This window comes from Semicossyphus pulcher, unplaced genomic scaffold, assembly GCF_022749685.1.
Source record: "Semicossyphus pulcher isolate SPU_LCO1_2020_fin unplaced genomic scaffold, fSemPul1.0.p SCAF_6, whole genome shotgun sequence".
Lineage (NCBI taxonomy): Eukaryota > Metazoa > Chordata > Actinopteri > Labriformes > Labridae > Semicossyphus > Semicossyphus pulcher.
Window position 1 is genome coordinate 12,349,940 of NW_027211737.1, and position 21,042 is coordinate 12,370,981.

The window sequence follows — 21,042 nt, forward strand, 5'->3', positions numbered from 1 at the left end:
TCATTTCAGCACCAACGTACAAAAAAACAGGAGTGAAAAGAGTACAAACTGATCCAGAACCTGTATAAATTTACACTTCTGAAGGTCAGCAGGGACAATAGTATTTTTAGCAGCACTTGACAGCAGCCATCCTTCACCAATTAGAACAGAAAGAAAATAATAACATTTAAACATTAGACTGAAAAATAAACTCAACAGTTATGCAGACCAGATTCATTATACCAGGCTGCAACATGAATGGTTATTGTGGAGATAATATTCGACAATGAAAAAAGTGTACACTGACATAATTAAAGATGGCCAGACAAATAACTTTATTGCAACTAAACAAGTAGCTTTTCAGTTTATTTTATTGGTGTTAACATTTTTTTATTCACTCAGAAGCACTTCAATGTTTCATTTCTTTCAATCAATAGTAAAATATTCATCAAATTTAAAGCATTTTAGAAATGAAAGGGGCACAATACTTCAGTCCTGTTGTCATGCACAACATTAGTCAGTGTTAGTGTTTTAAAGCCACAGGGTAACATAAACATGGAGTTTAAAGGATTTACGAGCCACTGTTTTGTATTAATTCTTTATACAGCATGCATTGATTTTGCAAATATATCGAGGGCCAGAGATGAAGATGTGTAAGGCAGTAGGTCTACCCTGCCATTTAACCAGTCCTCAGGTTCTACAGAGTAAACATAGGCTCCAATTAAAACTGTGAATGAACAATGGAAAAAAAGTCATTGACTGAATGGAAAGTTGCATGTCAGCTGTTGCCATGTCTGCATGGTGAGATCTCTGGCCCTACTTACAATGTGTTTGGCAAAGCGACACTGCTGTGATAAGATAGGTATGCAAAGCAGGCTAAACTATCATAAGAAAACAGGATCACAATTCTAATTCACTTTACATGATTATTCAGATACTCTTTAAAAGGTTTCCATGAGTTAAAAGCGCACAATAAATTTCCAGTAAAAGTCTGATGCCCCTGAATTTCGAAGAACTAAATATATTCACTTCCATCAGCCCAAACATTTGCCAATATTTCTCAATAAAGCTGGTTAGTCAACATTTACTTTGCCTTTGTTGTAGTATAGGGAATATCATTTCTGATTTAAAACAACATTTTGTATTGTAGAAAGGAAAGAAATGAAAGAAAATTACAATTATGTACAGTTATTTGCATAAAATCAAGATATATAGGAAATATAAAAAAAGTGCTATTTTGTTGATCCAAATCAACATAAAAGCATGTAACACAGCGTTCATAGGTTTCCTGAAGCCCTGCTCGTCTGAGAAAACATGCTTCAAAGGAAATAATCTGGAGCCATGTTGAATTACTCTAAACTATATCCACCCTTTACAACATACTCTAAATAATCGCTTATCTCACACAATGCAACAAATTCATTCACTCAATTCAGACAAAGAGAAAGAGGGTATACATGTTTTTCAGTAGTCAAAGAAGACTGCCCGCCTGTAATCACTTCATCATTAAAGCCATCAATTATACTGAATCTAAGTCATCATTCATGTCACAGTAGTTTTACTTAAAGCTTGTTGGCTGGAGGCACTGAGAAACAAACAACCTTATGCTGCCACACAGGCAAACCAGGGCCTGATTCTGGGAAATAAAAAAAACAATTAAAAAAACCTCCTGGTTTGCTCAGGATTAAAATGCCAAAGGACAATATTTGCATAATGACGCTACTGGGAGGCCAAGCCCATGGTGTATCCTCAACACCCACACAGTACACACGAGTGAGGAGCAAATGGACTACATGAAGTGTACTTGGGCAATTAGTGGCCTTTGTTTGACACCATTATGGAGTTTGCAAAGTGCTGTCAAGCAACCAATATCCACAAGGTCATTCCCCCATATTTTTGTAAATGATAGCATTTCTAGAAACTCTCTGGCATTTCCCACAATATGCTTTACCCATGGTCCCTTTTTCCAATTTCACAAATTACAAATAGTTGGGAAAAGTGTAATGAAAGATAAATAGGGTCATTAAAAAAAGGAAAACTTTACATTTATTGCAGATTTCGATCTTCTTAAAAATAAACACTATTCTAAGCACAGCAAATATCAAACGCTTTATCGACTGCATATCTGGGCTTTAAAAACAGCCACCAAATAAAGAGAATTCTTCACATTCACACAATTAAACTCTGAGTGCTGAGGGGTACATCAAGGCTAATGTAAGCCTAGTTCAGAAGTTTCACCACATACTTGAGTCGATTTAAACCAAATCCTTGGACATTACACTAAAATACACTTTGTGATCAGTTCTGAACTGCATTTTTGTGAGATATTCTTTTTCGTTTTATGTAACATTTAGAAGCAAGGCAGTGTTGTGAAAGGTGATATGGTGCAAATTTCTGGAAGCATAACATTAATCACGGCAATTCAAACACTATGATCACCATTCGAAGTTAATTCTCAAAATTTGCAATGAAAATCAGCTTTAGCATAATGCTTGTAACATTAAAAAGGGACACTGGCCTGCAAAACAGCAAAAAACAAGACAAATAAAAACGTAGGAAGACAAAACAACAACAAAAACACTCAAAAGTAACATCTTAGTGTGTTGGTTCATTAAATTACATCAGTTTGTATTTATATTCTAGCTTATATCAGTGTATATCTACTGGGCTCATCACCCACATAATTCCAGACCATAATAGTGAGCACCACTCGTGTATCTGAGTAACATAATTACTGTTCTCATTCATAAGTGCATCTTTCAGTTAACACCCACTGGTCAGACAGTAATATGTGAAAAATAAACCACGTCTGTAAGGATGGGAGCTACATTGGTATTGATCCAGGAGAGTCCCATCTTTACATACATTTATATTCTGATCGTGTTGCCTTTTTACCTCTTTCAGTAGCTCATCAGCTGTTATGAAACAAGCAAGATAATCCCAAAAAAGACCAGTAGAGGACAGATACCAATAAAGGAAAGGTTCCTTTCTTCAAAGCTCCCTTCTTTTTAAACTGTCCTTTTGTAGCGTTCTTCCAAAAATGTACTTTACTTGTAGTGCACAGTCATTTTCTGCTTTTAGTCTTCTTCTGTAGTGTAGTTAAGTTCACATCAGAAAATTAAAAACATTTGAAATGCAAGCTAAAAGCCGGATATACTCTGCTGTAACACAGGATATGCAGTTGCTAAATGCCCATATTAGGGAGTCACAGAATGGCAGTGGGGGAACAACAGCTACCAGGGTACCAGGGGGTGCAAATTAATGTGTACGTGGAGAAGAGGTATTGAGAGATTTGTTGTCAGTGTAGAAATGATTTGACTTATAAATATACAGATTTTGATATTTTCAGCGAGTGGTGCTTTGTGTTTGCATCACACAACTTGAATAGCATAATCAACCTGAAAGTGCAGCTGTAAGAATGCACTGCTACATCAGAGGGGACTTTTACCCACACCATTTGTGTTAGGCCTGTTTGTTGCATGACACTGGTAACAGTAATGGAGTTGTATGTTTTATGAACTCCCCCTGGCCTGGCTGCTAGTAGTGAGAGAGAGATGATATCATGGTTTTGTGGATGAAAGCAGGTTGGTGAACCAGGTTGCTGCAGATGAAGAAAGCTGTCGTCTCTCGTCTGCGTGTTCCTCTCCATCAGGGAGGAGGAACTGAGTGGAAGCTACAGAGGTGGGAGATCCAAGAGAAGGAGCCAGGCCGCCACTTTCCCCGGCCTCCTCAGGGGAGTCCAAATGCCAGGAGCACTGGGGTTTGTAGCCTCCAGAGCTAGCAGCCTGGGGCTCTAAGAATGGCTCTGGTGAAGCTAAGTCCAAGCCATCACTTTGGCCTCTAGGTTGCATCTGGGGCCGGTAACCCCCTCCTCCACCTCCACAGCTGAAGGACAGATCAGCCTGGGGTCGGTGAATCTCAGAGGAGCTCTGTGGATCCAGCTGGAAGACCAAAGAAGAGCCTGAGGTCTGAATCCCTGTGTACGTCACATCGGTGCGTGCTGAATCCAAAGAAGAAGCAGAAGAAGCAGAGGAGTCTGGGAAACGCGGTCTAATAGGCCGCTCATCTACCACTTGGTTGTAGTAGCGTAATGACGTTGGCTCATCTGTGTCAACTGGCTCATCTCCCATCCCCTGCCCTTCTTCATCCTCGTCTTCTTCAGGAATGACGACGAGAGCTTCTTTGCTAGAATCCCAGTCGGGCTGTTCTACAATATGGACCATGCTGTGGGGAGATTGCTTCACATCCAAAGGCCCCTGTAAGACACACAGGGAGATAAAACCCTTTACAAAGTCAGTTTAAACCAGAGAAGACCGCCTCACAGTCTGCTCACCAGGAGAAAAATAATATAAAATACAATATATAAAAGTTCACTATATAGATTTAAAACAAAGTTACTGAAAGTAAAGTGACATCTTGAAGATGTCTGTTAAGTCTCTATCTATCGCCAATGAGGTAACACAATGATGATTGAGCCTATGGCCCACTGATGAAAGCCTTTGCATTTGCAGTGTATTGTATCATTATGGACTGGGTGTCTGTTGCGACATTTGTGGAAAGAATTACAAGCAGCGCCCAGTTAGTGACACGTTTTCCATCAGCCAGCAGTGGTTGGTCTGCCAGAGAGGGTAGGCGGAGCTAAGCGGCTGCTTTTCCGGTCTCTGCAAGTGTTGCGAGTAAACAGTAATCTACTATGGCTGAACAGAGAAAGAAAAGATCAAAGACTACAGATACAACTTCAAAAATAAGTGAAAATCCAAAGAAAAAGAAACAAATTGGACGCTCAGATGAAGGCAAACAGTCTAAAAAGGAAAGCGACCATCAGCAACACTCTGCATATCTGAGTGTGCTCCGGCAATTACGGTTTATCGCCAGAGGTGCCGCCAAAGAAAACGAAACTTAGATCTTTGAGATGACAACTTTAAATTGGGAGATTTAGATATGATTGGGATTATACTGTACCTGAGATCTGCACCAATCACCAGACAGTTTGGGCTCAGGTATGTCTGGGTAGAATGCCTTTTTCACCCTGTTGACAGAGCAACATGTTACTAGTACAGAACATCATCGTCAAAGGCAAAAACTATTCTAATGATACATAATGATTCATAATTTAGATACAGTATAGGCAATAAGCTGCTGTTTGTACTGGGTTTTACACAGTTTTTACAAATGTTACTTTGTGTTTATTTGTTACATCATTTATGGAACACACACAAACAGGGGAGAGGCACAGAATAGGACAATAAAAGTCTCACCATTTCCTCTTCTTGTAGCAAATGAAGGTGACAACGACCAAGAATAAGGCTGTGATTCCCAGGGAAGCCAAGATTTCCAGGATCAGCCAATCAGCTGTCAGGACAAGACAGTAGGAAAAAAAAGATCAACTGGATGCAAGATTATTATTTTTCCTTCTTTTTGATAAAATACTACAAATAATAACCAGTCATAGGTAAACATATTAAGAAACATTGACATACTGTATGGCTCCAGCGTTATAGAGGCAGTGGCGCCTGTGTCCTCGCCTGCCGAGGTGTACGCCTTGACTGTAAATTTATAGGAGCCCTCTGAGAGACCTTTCACTGTGTATGTCCTGCTTCTTACGTCTTTGGCTGTTTAAGAGGACAGGGCAGAAAAGAAAACAGGCAGGAGGCATGGGAAGGAAAGAAATGAAGAAGAAAAGGAGAGAAGTAGGAGAGGGAGTGAGTTTCACAGGCTAAACAATGCACTTTATCGTCAATGAATTAGGAATATTCTGTATTTACAGCTGTCCTTTCTGTGGACAAAGGTGCCACTTTACATCAGAAATATTACCTAAAAGTGTGAGCTGGGAGCCATTACTGATGTAAATATTGTATCCCAGGAGGAAGCCTCTCCTGTTGACCAGCGGGATCTCTCCCCAGGTAAGGCGAACATCAGAGTCCTGCTGGCTGGTTGACAGAGAAACAGAGCTGGACGGGACTGTGGGAGCCAAAAAGAAGGGAGGAAAGAAAACAAAGGAGAGGGAGGGTGAAAGACATGACAAGAGAGAATGACAACAAAGAGTCAGCAATTAAAATGCAGAGTAAGATTTCTGAAGTCACTGCTCCTTTTGAAAAGGCTGAGCTATTCAATGGGCACTACTATCCTTACCCAGCTCCTGCATGTATCCCTGCCAGCGCTGCAGCAGCTCTCGGGCCTCAGATGAGCAGCTGTACAGGGAAATGTTGTACCTAACACCAGCCTGGAAGTTGTCTGTCGGAAAAGAAATAATCATGCATTATATATATCTTATAAATTAACATATGGTGGTCCTATATATGGAAGATTTTACAAAATGCTCATTGCACATTTTGGCACAATTTCTTTGTAAATGCTGCATCAAGGCTAGCATACCTGACTCAATAGATAGATTAGTGTTTCCAGCAGCCACCTTGATCCACTCCACAGGACAGTTCCGTGTGCAAGAGTCATCATGCCATTCTACCACGTAACCACATGTGGCGTTGGCATCGCTCTGCCAGAACAGAGGGAAACCTCTGTCTGTGAAAACTGCCCTCGAAACAGCAAGGGGATCCACGTCTGAAAAGAGGAGAATATGTATACAGCAATGTACAAAGCACTTGCCTTCATGTTGTCCTTTAGTAGTTAACTGACTCCTGCACATTAATTAAAAAAATTAATGACTTTCTTCTTCTGACTTGCTTTTTATATGCTTAAACATCCCAAACACACGCTCACATACCTGTCAATCGTAGAGGTAGGAGTACACTTGCAGGCTGAGACACCCCTTTACTGTTCTTTGCAATGATGGTTGCGGTGACCTTGTTGTCACTGCTGAAGGCAGCGATCTGTGTGAGGTTGATCGGTACAGAAGAAGTATCCGGTGGAAAGATATCTGTGTGCTGTACATTTTCCTCAGAGGTCCAGAGAGTGACTTCATAGCCTTTGAGCTGACCGTGGCTCTGCCTTTTTGTCATAGGCTGGAAGGGGAGGAGTTAACAGTCAATTTCAAATGACCTTATACTTATAAAAAAATGGATTCTCAAGAGCTTAGTTTTAACAGCTACATAACAAACTACCAAATAAACACAACTAGTACTTCTAGCTCTCTTACAGTAACTAAAGGTGTCCCTCAGGGGTCTGTCCTGGGGTGTCTTTATATCAAAACTAATAGAGAGTTAAAGGAGGGAGTTTAAAATAGACAAAAACCCTGACAGTCTAAACACTTGCATTTGATTGTGGCTTATGTAAACATGCGGAGAGTCGGTGCTTAACAAAGAAAAAACTAGTAAATCAATCAAATATATTTCAATATTTCAACAATCTGAAATAATCTGAAAGTCAAATATTACCTTCCAAATGACCTGCCCAGTGTTGTCTCTGTTCATCCACATCCACACATCAGGAGTGTCAGGAACTGAGAAGACGAAAATAATAATACTATTGGTGCTGCTGTTTCACAATAACAATTGAGCAACATTTCATCATTGAAAGCACAGAGCAATAAAAACATGACTACGTATAAAAAGGAAGAGTTCATAATTGATCTTCAAAATAGAAGTTGCAGCCCTAATTCACTTAAATAATTGCTGCATTGAGGAGATTCCACAAATAAACCCTTACCATCAGCGTTGGTTTTGAAGGGAAATGGCTCGCTCCAGTCTCCCCATTTCCAGAAATTCTGCTGGGCACCGCAGCGGACCTGGATGCTGTAATCCTCATCAGGATACAGGTCTGAAAGAACCACTGACCGCAGACCCACACCAGAGTAGGTACGCTGGAAATATACATTAGACTTCATTACTGTTTGGTACATCAATAGTCATGGCATGTTCTAATGGAAATGTGGTTAAAGAATGACGTGATTGATGGACATACACTCGAACAGAAACCATTTAAGACAGACCAAGAAACTAGAAAAAAGGCTCTTAATTGAGACAAAGCAAACAAACATACCTTCATTTTGGACCCCTGGGAGGTCAGCTCTACCTGGCAGACGAGAGCCAGGGAGGAAAAGACCTCATACTTCCACTGCCACAGCACGGTGGCATTCCAGGCATTAATGTCTGCGGTCACGTCAGCTGGTGCTACTGGACGCACTGAGGAGAGAGGGTGAAAACAACAATGTATTATGGGTGTATTTCATGTCGTAATGTTTCATTATGTTTACTTCTACTTTAAAGTAACATTCTTTAAGATTTTCATTTAAATAAATGTCGGTTAAGTCACTATCTATCGCCGAATGAGGTAACACAATGATGATTGAGCCACTGATGAAAGCCTTTGCATTTGCAGTATTACAGACTGGGTGTCGTGTGCGACTTTTGCGGAAAAAATGGTGATTGAGCCTATGGCCCACTAATGAAAGCCTTTGCATTTGCAGTGTATAGTATTATCAGGGACTGGGTGTCTGTGGTGTCGTTCGTGGAAAAAAATCACAAGTGGCGCCCAGTTAGTGACGCGTTTTCGATCACCCAGCAGTGGTTGGTCTGCCACAGAGGGTAGGCGGAGCTAAGCGGCTGCTTTTCCGGTCTCTGCAAGTGTTGTGAGTAAACAGTAATCTACTATGGCTGAACAAACAAAGAAAAGATGGATGACTACAGATACAACTTCAAAAATAAGTGAAAATCCAAAGAAAAACAAACAAATTGGACGCTCAGATGAAGCAAACAGTCTAAAAAGGAAAGCGACCGTCAGCGAGGAAAATCAAGAGTTACAACCGGAGCCAACCGTGGACGTCACACATGCAACACTGTCTGATATCTTCGAGATTACAACTTTAAATGAAAAAAGCTATAATATAAAAGTGGTTACGTCAAGAGCCACCAGCACCAGCCACCCGCAATTACTATCATCATAGGTGCCGCCAAAGAAAACGAAACTGAGATCTTACAACTTTAAAAATGAGGAATAGAAATCAAATTTACGTGAATTCTTGGTGTGTATTCATCTATTGAATCTGTTAAGGTAAGGGTGGTACACTTACCTCTGTGCATGAGTTCAGCAGAGTCAGTGAGGCTGTACTGGCCGAGAGGATTAATTGCCAACAGAGTCCAGTTATCTTCCCACTGGTTCACGCTGCACTCTTTCTGCTTCTGCTGCTGGCTGTCTTCTGAACAGTTCCTATAAACAGATAAAACATAAACAGTCGCTAAGTGTGTGGAAATCAAATTAAATCAAAATAAAAGTATCATCTTTTCAGATGCTCTATCTAACCTACAGATGCAGACACTAGTACAAACATGTTCTTAATGTAACTTCTCTTCTGGACACTTTTCAGAAAATTCCTGTAAAAGGTCTGGCAGACAGCCAATCCACTATTAATGTTAAATGGACACAGAAGCAGCAAGTGGTTACTTAGACTAAGTGCTCTTGTCATCCTCGCTCTCTGGGTGGATTTTTCTGGCAGAAAACACTTTTTAGTGAAAGGCAGGGGGACGATCATAAATAATGCAGGGATATTATGAACAAAACAACAAAGTGACATTCGACCACATCCTGGCACATCTGTGAACGGCTGTATATCTGTTAACAAGAATCATCTATCATCACCTCTGTCCCAGACCATTATGAATACTGACTGTGTCTTTGCTTTTTCCTGCTTTGTAGTGTTTGTTTGTGTCATAGTCCACTTACTATACGAGTGTGAAGAGTTTAAGGTCGGCTTAAAGTGATAGTTTGGATTTTTGGACACTAAGTTGTATGAAATACTTGCTAGTAGTGTAGTGGATGCAAAGCTATTAGCTTACTCACCGAGTCCCGTGGTCGGAGTTCTGCCTGGTTCTGAACGTAGAATAAGTAGTTCCGGTGAGACGCCAGGGTCATGATACCAAAAAGTTTATACCCTACAAAAACAGCACGCAGGCCATGGTGATCCATTTTCAACACAAAATCATCGTCATAAGATTTCATATACTGCGCCGTTCTTTTGGCACTATAGTATTTTCTCTCTTGACAAATCTAGTATCACTACGCCTGCAGCAGGCCGGTTTCTCAGCTGACGAGATCCATCAGCTGTTTCTAAGAGAACATGCTGGAATTGGTAACTTGTGAGACGACGTTCGTTGTCACAGAGGAAAGTACATGTCGAAAAGGTGTGAATTTGTGATTTTCCTGGCTGTAGTAATAAAAATATTCCACCGCACGTTTTTCATCGTTTTCCTCACATGGATCGTGACCTTAGAGGTCTCGTTGGATCCGTTGTTAAAGGAAAATCTTCCTCATCACTTTCATGTTCACTTCAACAATGACGCGAATCACTCAGAATCAACGTGAAACAGCTACTAGGTCGGCTTACCTGAGAAACTGGCCGGCCTCAGGCGTAGTGATACTGGATTGTTCAAGAGAGAAAATAGTGCCAAAAGAACGGCGCAGTATATGAAATCTTATGACGATGATTTTGTGTTGAAAATGGATCACCATGGCCTGCGTGCTGTTTTTGTAGGGTAAAAGTTTTTGGTATCATGACCCTGGCATCTCGCCGGAACTACTTATTCTACGTTCAGAACCAGACAGAACTCCGACCACAGGACCCGGTGAGTAAGCTAATAGCTTTGCATCCACTACACTACTAGCAAGTATTTAATACAACTTAAGAGTCCAAAAATCCGAACAATCCCTTTATTAGCCCATCTGGTGCCTACATGTGTAAGCACAGGTGAGGTCTGGCTATTCTTAACTGTGATTTATTGTGTATGCCTGTGTGACTGTGGTACCTCTTGTTCAGCAAGTAGAGTGTTCTTCGTCTGCCGTACAAGTGTGTGTCTCGGCCTTCGTTCCACCTGCACACGGCTGAGGTTAGGTCACGAGTCTCACACACAAAATCGCTGGGCAGCGGGGTATCTGGAAAATGGGACAAGTAGAGACTTAGTTATTCAATCATATACACTAATAAAGCAATAATACAAATGCATTTAGGCACACACAATACACTTTCAAAATCTGTGTTTAACCTAAGAGCAAGTCGCTTCTTACATTGACCCCTTCCGTGATCTATTTCCAACCTCCTGCACTCATCAAAGATAGACAACCATTCACACTTTAGTTCTTATCCATCTACTTATTCATCTTACATCCAACAAACACCACTGCTCCTGTCACTTTCGTCTTCAGTTTGTCGTAAAAGAAGATGTTGGTTCCACTACTGCCAGACGGTCCCTGATGAACCACTGTGGTGGCGTAAGCTCGCCTGCTCAGCCGTGTCGCGTTCACGAGTGTGTTGCTGTAGTGGATGGTATCGAGGACCTTCCCCTCTTCCACAATACAACAGAAGGTTGTGTTAGCGCCCACAGGTACAATTTTGTCCTGGGGATACATCTGGAATCGATCATTGGTGGGGATATCTTTTCCTATAGAGAAGCAGTGAGGGAAAAAGAAGAAAGCAGAGTGTTAAAAATGATCAAATGAGAACAAGAAGGGAGGGAGACATGTAAATTTAGAGATGGTTTAGGAGAGAGATTTTAGCTGGAAAAGTTACATAAATTATAAATGGCCTTCTTTCCCCCTGAGTGAATGCATTGTGCTTATCTCAAATTGACCGGTCATGCAAAGCAGTAACTCATTTTCTCCTATTATTGATGTCCTAGAATATACAGTATATGGGTGTAATCATTGCCCCTCTGACCTTGAAGTATCTGAGTGTTGCTCCATTCACTTGTTGCCTGTCCATCTCTTGAGCGGATTTTGATGGACAGCGAGGTACACTCCAGAGGTTCCACTGAGGTCCAGTTCCACTGGTGCAGACCAGTCACCTGATTCACTGTCGCAGACACGGTATCCTACAGGTAACAAACAGACAACAATGTGAGGGGTGAACCAGAATTTTTTTTTTATTATTATTTTGTTTTGTTCTTAGCCTTTTTAATTTTTACATTTTTGTTATTGATGTCATTAGTATTCCTTATTTTACTATTTAGTATTTTTTAGGGGGGAGTTTGAGAATGGAGGCATAAAAAAACCCACCAAAACCCCCAAAAGCATGTATGTATGTACAGGCTTATGATTTTCTGTCGTATTTAATTTAACTTCCATTGTTGAAAATAAAACCTTTGATCACAAAAAAAAGTTGCATAATATATGACATACTGTAAAATCACAAACACAAGATTATAGCAAAATGTCCTGCAGAAAAAAAGAATTAAATGTGCCTCTGAAGGCTCTTTTTACAGCCCGACTAATGAATCCATAAGCCGGATATATCACCTGATATTTGCACATTGGAGATATATCTGTAAAAGTGGGCATGTCAGCCGAAAAATGACAAGAAATTGAAGTAAAGAAATGTCAAAGATATAATTGAAACAGTTTCTACAGTTTATCCACCGGAGAGTAGTGATATCATTTGGGCTCCTTTTGCATGAGAATGTAGACAACTTGTATTATAAGAAAGAAAAGCGTGAGCACGGTTTGACCATGGTTTACGGTCATGTCGTAATCTGCAGAAATATTGGTCTGAAATACTTTAAGAAATGGAAAAAAACATTTGCCAAAAATTTAGAAATGTCTCCTATGTCTCTGATTCTGGACTGTGGAGTAGGAATACAACCTCTGTAGCTGGTAAAATGTTATATAACACTCTCACCTGCTAGAAATATATTATTACAATGGATTAGTGATAAAAGGCCCTTCTGTTAAAGATTGGTGTAAGTCATATTTAAACTGGTTCCCTAGGAATATTTTGGTCATTTTATTATGGCTATATATAGTATGTTTTTGTGTTAAATAAGAAAATCAAAAACATTAAAAAGAAAGAAAGAAAAGCACAAAATGATCCAAAATAAACTAAATGCTCTTACATAAAAGGCGGTTTCATTGAATTCAGTTCGTAGAATCAGGAGGTCAAAGGTTGTGGCTGCTCCTCCTAGCCAGGATATGGATAGTTGCTGCGTGTTCAGGTTAGGCGACAGGCTCACCTGCTGTGGTACAGTAAGGACTGGAAAGCGAATGGCAAGTATTTAGTCATTTGACTGGCAAATTATACACTGAATACCAGTTTATATCAGAATGTCGAGGGCTCATCTTACCATCTTTTGCATGGGAGTGCATCACTGAGAGGCCCAGTAGAACACAGATGAGCCAGACTGGGTTAGAGTTAGGCTTGAAGTTTGGACTGACACTTAGGCAAGGCATGGTGATCAACTGGCCAGGTCCCTGTCTGCACATCCAAAAGTGTTGTTCCTCTCCACTACAGTAACACCATGCTAAACATCCTGAGCGGCAAGACACAGACAGAGAGTGCCCTGTAAGAGACGACAGTAGAACAGAGACAAAAACGTTAAATATATGATTAATGAGGTCTGCTAGATCACAACAGAAAAATGGGATAATAGCACCTAAGCTTTTGAGGAATTTCTACCAAATTCCTTGTGATAAAGTAAGGACTTGTTAGCCAACTGTGGATCCTCTCAGGCTGCTCAACAAAGGTGGTTTTGTGCTGTTGTGAAACCACGAAGTTGGAGTCATCCCAACATTATGTCCTTGGTCCTGAAATATTCTGGCATGCACAGTATTCTCATAAAATGTCTCTAGAGATTTGGCTAGTTTACTCTTGTCACTGCGAGGTTCTGGGGCGGAGCTGTAATCTGTTGCACCATTTTTAATTTCTGCGATGACTCCCAGCCAACTGAACTGTGTTTGTTGGATGATTGCATGCTAGAGGAGGTACCACTGCCGGGAAAAGCCATATTCAAGAGCCATAGGGGAAAACATATCTGCTTTAAGGCTTAATGTGAAAACATAAGCGTTAGAGAATCCTGTGTAGTGAATGCTCAAAGGTTGGTTTTGTTGCTTATCTACCTGCAGTGCTACTATGTATTAGCATTGTGAAAATCCAGACAGCAGGCAGACATAGACAGTTAAGCTGGGGACAAATACAGCTGTGGGTCTAGCTTGAAGAACACATCTCTTATGTAACAGGGTTCAACTGCCCCTGATTTCATTAGGTGCTTAACAAATACACCGGTTTTACCAGAGGGGTGTACTACGAAAGGAGATTAATGGGTTAGCTTGGCATGTTGAGTCTACAACCAGAGTTTTCAATGTGACGTAGGTGGTTCTATTTTTCAGTCACTGATTTGAGGATGCTTTCTGTGGGTGACATAGATTCTCACCAGAGAAAATATGTTATGCAAACATGTTGGAATGCATTCAGTGATTCTGACCCCCTTCCGTCTCCTTCCTCTCATTGTTAACCTGTTTGCTTAAGGTAATGTCAACACCTAAAAACCCCCTCCAGTGAAAATCAAGTGTTTAACCTTGTAAACATCTCCGTGTGGTGTTTTTCATGTGCTACAAGACATATCAGGGACAACATCAGCAGTCATCTCCATGGCTGGGCCTGTCTGCTTTTAAACTGCAGTGTACCAAGCACAGTCTGTTGGTTTTGATTTGGCCCTGTGGAACAGCCTGACTGAAGTCTGAGGGAAGCCATCGCTCCATTTTCTCTAAAAGAAGAGTCAAATGATGGATAAAAAAACTATTTTATGAGAATGAGCAAAGAGCCTGAAGAAGAGAACTTAGAAAGATAGCTGAAAGCAACCTTCTTGAAACCCATTATCTCTGACTGTGGTTTTATGTTTAGTTGGAACAGCTAACAAAAAGAAGGCCCGGCTACTTTGAACTTGCTTTGTGGTGCACACCTCTGGTCTTACACTTTGCAATACATTCAAATACGACTTTAAGTATCATGTTAGTATCTATTAATTAGATGCAAAAACCTCAAAGTAACAGAAAGGAAAAGAGCACTTCAACACTCTCCATAAGAAACTTGCATTGCTACACTACATAAACATAATAACTTCTATTTGCACTGCATGACACAAACACATCAATTGAAAGGCAGGCTGAAGCAATGAAGATACAGCTGCAGATACTGAAGATAAATGATAGCCTAACAGGGAACTATTTTTCCGAGGAATATTCATCTCCCAGCAGCGTAGGCTTTTTCTTCTGAACAGGAGGTCACAGTGTATGCTTTCCTTCTGTCAACATACCTTCAGCCAAACAGTCGCACTGCCATGACTTGCTGTCCAATATGGCACTATGTACTTTTACATATTGTTCCCCGCAATGTTAACACTACCATTGTAATAGAACCAACATATGAAAGGTCAGTTATGTTTACTGAAGCTTTTAAAGCAAACAGGGTAAATAAAGTGCCGAAATGATTAACAGAAGAAAAAATCTGCACCTATTCTAAGGATAAATTAATAATTACTGTCATTTCTGTAGCCAAAATGCCAGACATTAATTGGATCCAACTTTTTAATTAAGAGGATTTGCTGCTTCTCTTCGTCTTATGTGATTAAACTGAACAGTTCAAGGTTGCCGACTGTTGTCTCAGGGTGAAGTCTGACAAAACAAGTAATTTAAAGACTTTACCTAAGGTGTTCACTTCGATTTTCTGACATTTAAAAGGATTCATAAAAAATATTCTTCATCACTGAGGCAATAATGGCAATATTACTCCTGTAGAACAAGACACAGCGTGTTTCAGTTTGGCATACTGAACAGAAATCAGGTTACCTGCAAAAACATCTAGGTGGGGAATGCAGGGTCAATACTCCGTCTCAGTCTACATAATGGTGTCTTTGTAAACAGAAAGACAGACTCAACATGCCTGATGGAAGCAGAAAAAGGACATGTCGCAAGCATTATGTTAAGAGCCTTGTCCTTGATGAGCGTGTGTGAACAAGTTTTTTTGGTTGTAACGTTGTTGTGTTTGTGTTCAACTGTCACTGAGACGCGGCAGCAGCTCATCTGGTTTCCCTTGAGGCAGGTTGGGACAGGCCTTGAACAGCCTGGTAGCTTGATTATACAACGCTGTCAAATACAGCCTATTATTGCAACAATATGAGCTGAATGCAAATACACAGATACAAACACACACAAGCAAAAGCAATTTTTAATAACTGAAGAGTCTATTCCTGACCTGAAGCAGACAGTCAGACAGTTCAGAGCGACCCACATAAAATCTATGCAGGTCAGGTAAAAAAATAACAGATCAAGACTAAAAATATAAAATACATAGATGGGTACCAATCTTTGCAGACAGCTTTCTATTTATCTTAAAAGGCGCTAAAAAAAAGCAAACATAAATAAAACACATCCCTGCTCTTTAATCGTGGCTGGCCTCAGTCTTTGTGTGGATGATATACTGATGTTTTTCTCTCAGGGAGCAAAACATGCTACTCCAGCTGCCGACACTTGCAGACCATAACGGCACATGAGGCCACACAAACAAATACACACCGATTCCCGAGAAGGGAGGGCTGAAATTGTGGGAAATGAGGACAGGAAAACCTGTTTTTATTTTGCCTACTTTTCCAACTGCAAGTTTCACTTGCATTTTGACTCTGGTGAAAAACAAAATGCAAATACAGGGATACATTCCAATGGTTCAAAACAAGAGGAGACTTGAAGGGATACAAATCTGTGTACGTCTAATGAAAATGATTGCAAGGGCTTGTTCGCCTTTTGCTACAAGAAAAAAATTATTAAATAAAGTAAAAGAATTCACACAGAACATATGGATTTATTTATCCAGTACACTCAGACGTTTGAGATGATTTTGCAGCAGTAACAGGAGTAAGAGAGGAATTTCCCATTGCTGACGTGATTTTGCAGCTGGTTCCTTAAGCGGTTTCACATATGGTTTAAAAAAAAACTAAGAGCTCCCATTCAGACATGGACGAACTTTAAAGTCACATCCATAGAGGAGTCTGTTTTGTATGCACAATGATTGAATTTACTGTGCATTTCTATGCCACAGTACTGTAATTGAATGCCTGCTGCTGCTCAATTAAGCTACATTTAGCCACTTAACAAAACACAATTCAATCCTCTAAATGTGATTTCTCTAGTTTGACTTTGCTAATAGGGAACTATGAACACTGGTGCTTTTGTTAGCACACATGTGGGCTGCAAAGTCTTTCCATAGTTTGTTTTAAAAGTAAATCTTGGTGTTACTTGCTTAAGACATATCACCTCCAGATGAAATTCAGAGGCATGGCTCAACATAAATACAGCTGTGTGGAGTCAATGTTTCACACTCCTATGCGCCTGCACCAAAGGGTTTCTGAGCCAAAGCCTCCACACATGAAAACAGCAGTTATACGTTTTATTGGTCCTGGATCCTAAAGATTATTTTCCCAACTTCTGCACCAGGCTGAAGCATTTTAAAACCTCAGAATATATTCTTACAACCAACTGAACCCGGACAAAAAAAAAAAAAACATAGTGCACTGATGGGAATTGGGGGAAAAAAGCTGCAGATGCTGGGAAATCTAACCACGAAACTGATAGCCACAAATGCACACCAACACACAAATCAATACCTCTCAGCTTGGCTCTGGTCCTCGTCCTTGCAGCAGTAATAAATATGACCACAAACTTAAAAAACCACAAAGATAATGTTTTTACTTCAGAACCAAGCATAAACCTCATCTGTATGCCTACAGCTTTCCTATTTAAGGAGGACTCACCTTAAAAACAACATCCTGTTCTGTTTGCCTCCTTTTCACAAACTGGACTTTGCCATCGTTCTGTTGGACTTCTCAGCAGTGTGAGGCAACTCTCTGGAGAACCGGTAAGCCATGGAAAGTGTCCAGGTAAACTCACACAGAAAAATAAACTGTGCAGGACCGACCACCCTGTGATGCAGCACTTTCCCAGAATCCAAATGTACTCAATGGGCCTCATTTGTCCCTTTACTATTTCTAAGGTATCCAAACATTAGGACTAAAATAGTGGAGCCAAATGAGTCAATGTGTAACATGGCCCTGTATGTAGAATATTATTTCAGGGGTTGTGCAAGTTAGAAAATATATACAGAGTTACTTGCATATGCAAAATTATGTGCGTTTGCTTCGGCACTTCGCATAGAAAAGATTTGTTACCAAAGTAACCCTGGATCTCTGAAAACTGAAAGAGGTATTTTTTGATTTTAGCTAGCTAAAGTTGCCCTTGATTATAAGATTATTAATTATTTAATTTAGATACTACTGTATGTTGTGTAAAATGTCATTGCAATTGGCCTCAGATCCCAAAGGAATTTTATCATTGGGTTTGATGAGCTGTAGCCAGCAAATGTTTGGTATGTGGATTTGATAAAGAATCTACTTATAGATTTACCAACAGTTTCAACCCTAGTGTCAGTCATCCTAAAGTATAAAGTGGGATGTTATCCCAACTAGAACCAAAACCAGGACAACAATGAAAATGGAATAGAGCCAAAGCTAAAATAACTCCAAACTACATAGCACACAGCCAACAACCTTGCAGCACCTTGCTATCACAACCACATTCTAAACAAAGACCAGAACCTCCCATGGTATTTTCTTTACTAAAAGTGTGTGGGATGAAAGCTGGAGCCAAACCCAGGAAAAACTTGTCTGTTCTCAGCCTCCACTCCACAACGTTGTCATTACACTGTCATACACTGACCACCAGCACCAAAGAAATAAGCACACTGTGCCTCTAGTATTCTATATAAGTGTGGGGACATTTTGAAACATGAGCTAAGTTAGCTGCTAATTATGTTTGACCTTTGAATGGGACAAGAGGAAGACCGGATGTTAGTGAGAGAAAAAGTGAAAAACAGAGCGAGTGTGTGAAATGTCGGTGCTCTGACCTCAGAGGAGAAGGGACATTCAGTCCTGTGTGTGTAGCTTTTGGACCTCAACCAAACATGGTTTCCTTCCTGCCTCTTTCCCTGTACTCCTTTATGAATGTAAATGTTCATCTTGAAAGCAACAGGAAGTGAGTAAAACACTTAAATTATACTATTTTTTTGGTTTTCTTCTGAATTACACACACAAACATACACACAGATAGTCAAAAGCATGCAAGTCTAACACCACCCACCAAGACACAAACTAGTCTTATGTGTTTTAGCACAAAAACAACCAAATGATTGGTAATAAGGAAAACATACAAACAGGGCTGCTATTGTTTGCCAGGTACGGGTGGGCGCCTTATATGCCCAGAGGTTTGTTATGGTTACTCATTTTCAGTGTGTCTCATATTGAGTCATACTAGGACGGCAAAAGGTTGAATGAAAAGTACATTTTTACAATTTACCCTAGTAAATACACTAGTAACAGAAAAATACAGACAACTCTTGTTAGTTAGCACTGAAAAAATAGGAGGAAGACTCTTCCAGCTAAAGTAGATTATATCTATTTTTACATTGATCTGTTAGACTCATATGCAAATCCATGTAACTGATATTTCATCCTCCCCCCTTGAGCAGGATTTGACAATGTCACTGCAACACCTTTGAATAAATTATTGATGATCCACCTAAACTGTCTGATTCTCACGCACTTTCTGCAATTCCATTCTTTTTAATTATTACAGTTTTAAAGATGGCCTCCTTGGAAATATTAGTGTTATTATCATGCACTGAAACCAACATATTAAAAAAATATCTTAAAAGCGAAGTTAACCTAACTCCCTTCAATCTGAAGGCAAAACAACAATGATGACGAAATGACACACCGTACTGCACATCGCACCTTTGAGGTCCCAATTACACAACATTATAAATAATCACATGTTTGCTCACTCAAGACTAAGTAGATGTTCCTGTGTAATCACTATGCATTATCTCTGATCCTGTTCCTCCAGGAAGGTGCATTAAACAGCAGATATTTCCCAAACTGCATCATTTCAGGACGGTGTGCATCATTAGCATTAGCAACGAGGCAGCATGATGGGTACCACTGCCTTCACAAGTCTTATCAAAAACAACAAACAGACGGTGACTACACTTTAAAAGTGTAGATTTCATATTTAACAACATTTAACGTGAGAGACCATGTATTTAAATTGGAAAAGCCGAGTTAAAAGTCGTTTAAAATTCAGTTAGCAGCCAGCACCCCTCATCACACGCAGTCAGGCCAATGATGTTTGGAAAAACACTGCTCGCTACAGTAGCTGCCAACTACGAAATAACGCTAAACATGCCTCCAAGATACCAAATAACATGAAAAATACACCAATTAATTACCTCAGATGTAGCACAAATTCTTCTTAGTTCGGTTTCGGCTGATATATCCAATAAACCAGCTTCTTAGAAAACCTGCCCCCGTGTTTCGTAGCCGACCATTCCCAATGCAACCAGGATAGGTTGGGATTACTGGAATAGAGCAAAGCGGGCGTTTGATTGACGCTTCTGTGGACCAATGGGTTTCGAGTAAACCGCCTTTGCACAGGAGAGAGGGCGTTGTCGTTCTGCGTTTATGTCTAAGAGGAAAAACGGGAGAGTAGGCGTCACGACACCTGTCCCGACCACGACTGGAATCTTCTGGAGCCAATGTTACGTATTTCTGGATTAAAAATACACGAATCGTATAATTGTGAAAAAAAAAATTGAGTAAGGCTTATTTAAAATAAAACGAACCCCAATGATAATTTCAAACACATGTAAGTTTGTTACATCACCATCATTTAGTTTTTTCAATGTAAATTAATCATGTAATTTTAACTAATGGCCATAATGTTGAATCAACTATTGATCGATTAAGCCTGTAAATGTATTTTACAGTTTGTATCTATTGCATGCATACTATATATCACTCTACTGCTTATTATTTGATGTTCTATTTCTGTACAATATGTTTGTACTATTTATATTTTTCCAACTATATCATATATTTTACCCCATACTTCATTATGCAATACTGTTTTACATTATATTATGTTTATATTTTGTTATGTCTGTTAGAAAGCTTTTTTCCCATTTTATTTCTGTATCAATATAAGTATCAACATTTCATATTATATATTCGTTAGGTGTATGTGGTATACTAGACTTGCTGAATCCCAACACTGTCACTTTATCTTGTAATTTGGTCTTTTTACCTTTTTTCTTATTCTAGTTTGAACTTCTCGTTAGTTATTTGCTGTTGTTGTTATTATTGTCGTTGTTGCTTTTGTTTTCTCTATTTGTGTGTTCTTATTTCTGTCCTTGTAATGCTGCAACAACCAAATTTTCTCTCTAAGGTGCAAAATGTAGGTTTATCTTATTTTGTCATTGGGGCATACACCATAGGAATTCACTTACGTCTCCTTGTCAATAGG

At 39.8% G+C, this 21,042-nt stretch overlaps 1 protein-coding gene across 1 annotated transcript; it reads right to left on the minus strand.

Annotated features, from left to right (window-relative positions):
* Nucleotides 1-290: 290 nt before the first annotated feature.
* Nucleotides 291-20,059, minus strand: lifra (LIF receptor subunit alpha a). Its single transcript, XM_069683351.1, has 18 exons — nt 19,970-20,059; nt 12,984-13,199; nt 12,756-12,892; nt 11,585-11,738; nt 11,034-11,309; nt 10,677-10,803; nt 8,948-9,084; nt 7,918-8,060; nt 7,585-7,738; nt 7,314-7,378; nt 6,704-6,941; nt 6,355-6,540; nt 6,112-6,213; nt 5,794-5,940; nt 5,460-5,591; nt 5,238-5,331; nt 4,942-5,008; nt 291-4,235 (listed from the first exon to the last, which is right to left on the minus strand). Exons 2-18 carry the CDS (start codon nt 13,120-13,122, stop codon nt 3,540-3,542), a joined length of 2,994 nt encoding a protein of 997 aa, XP_069539452.1. The 5' UTR covers nt 13,123-13,199; nt 19,970-20,059; the 3' UTR covers nt 291-3,539.
* Nucleotides 20,060-21,042: the final 983 nt, after the last annotated feature.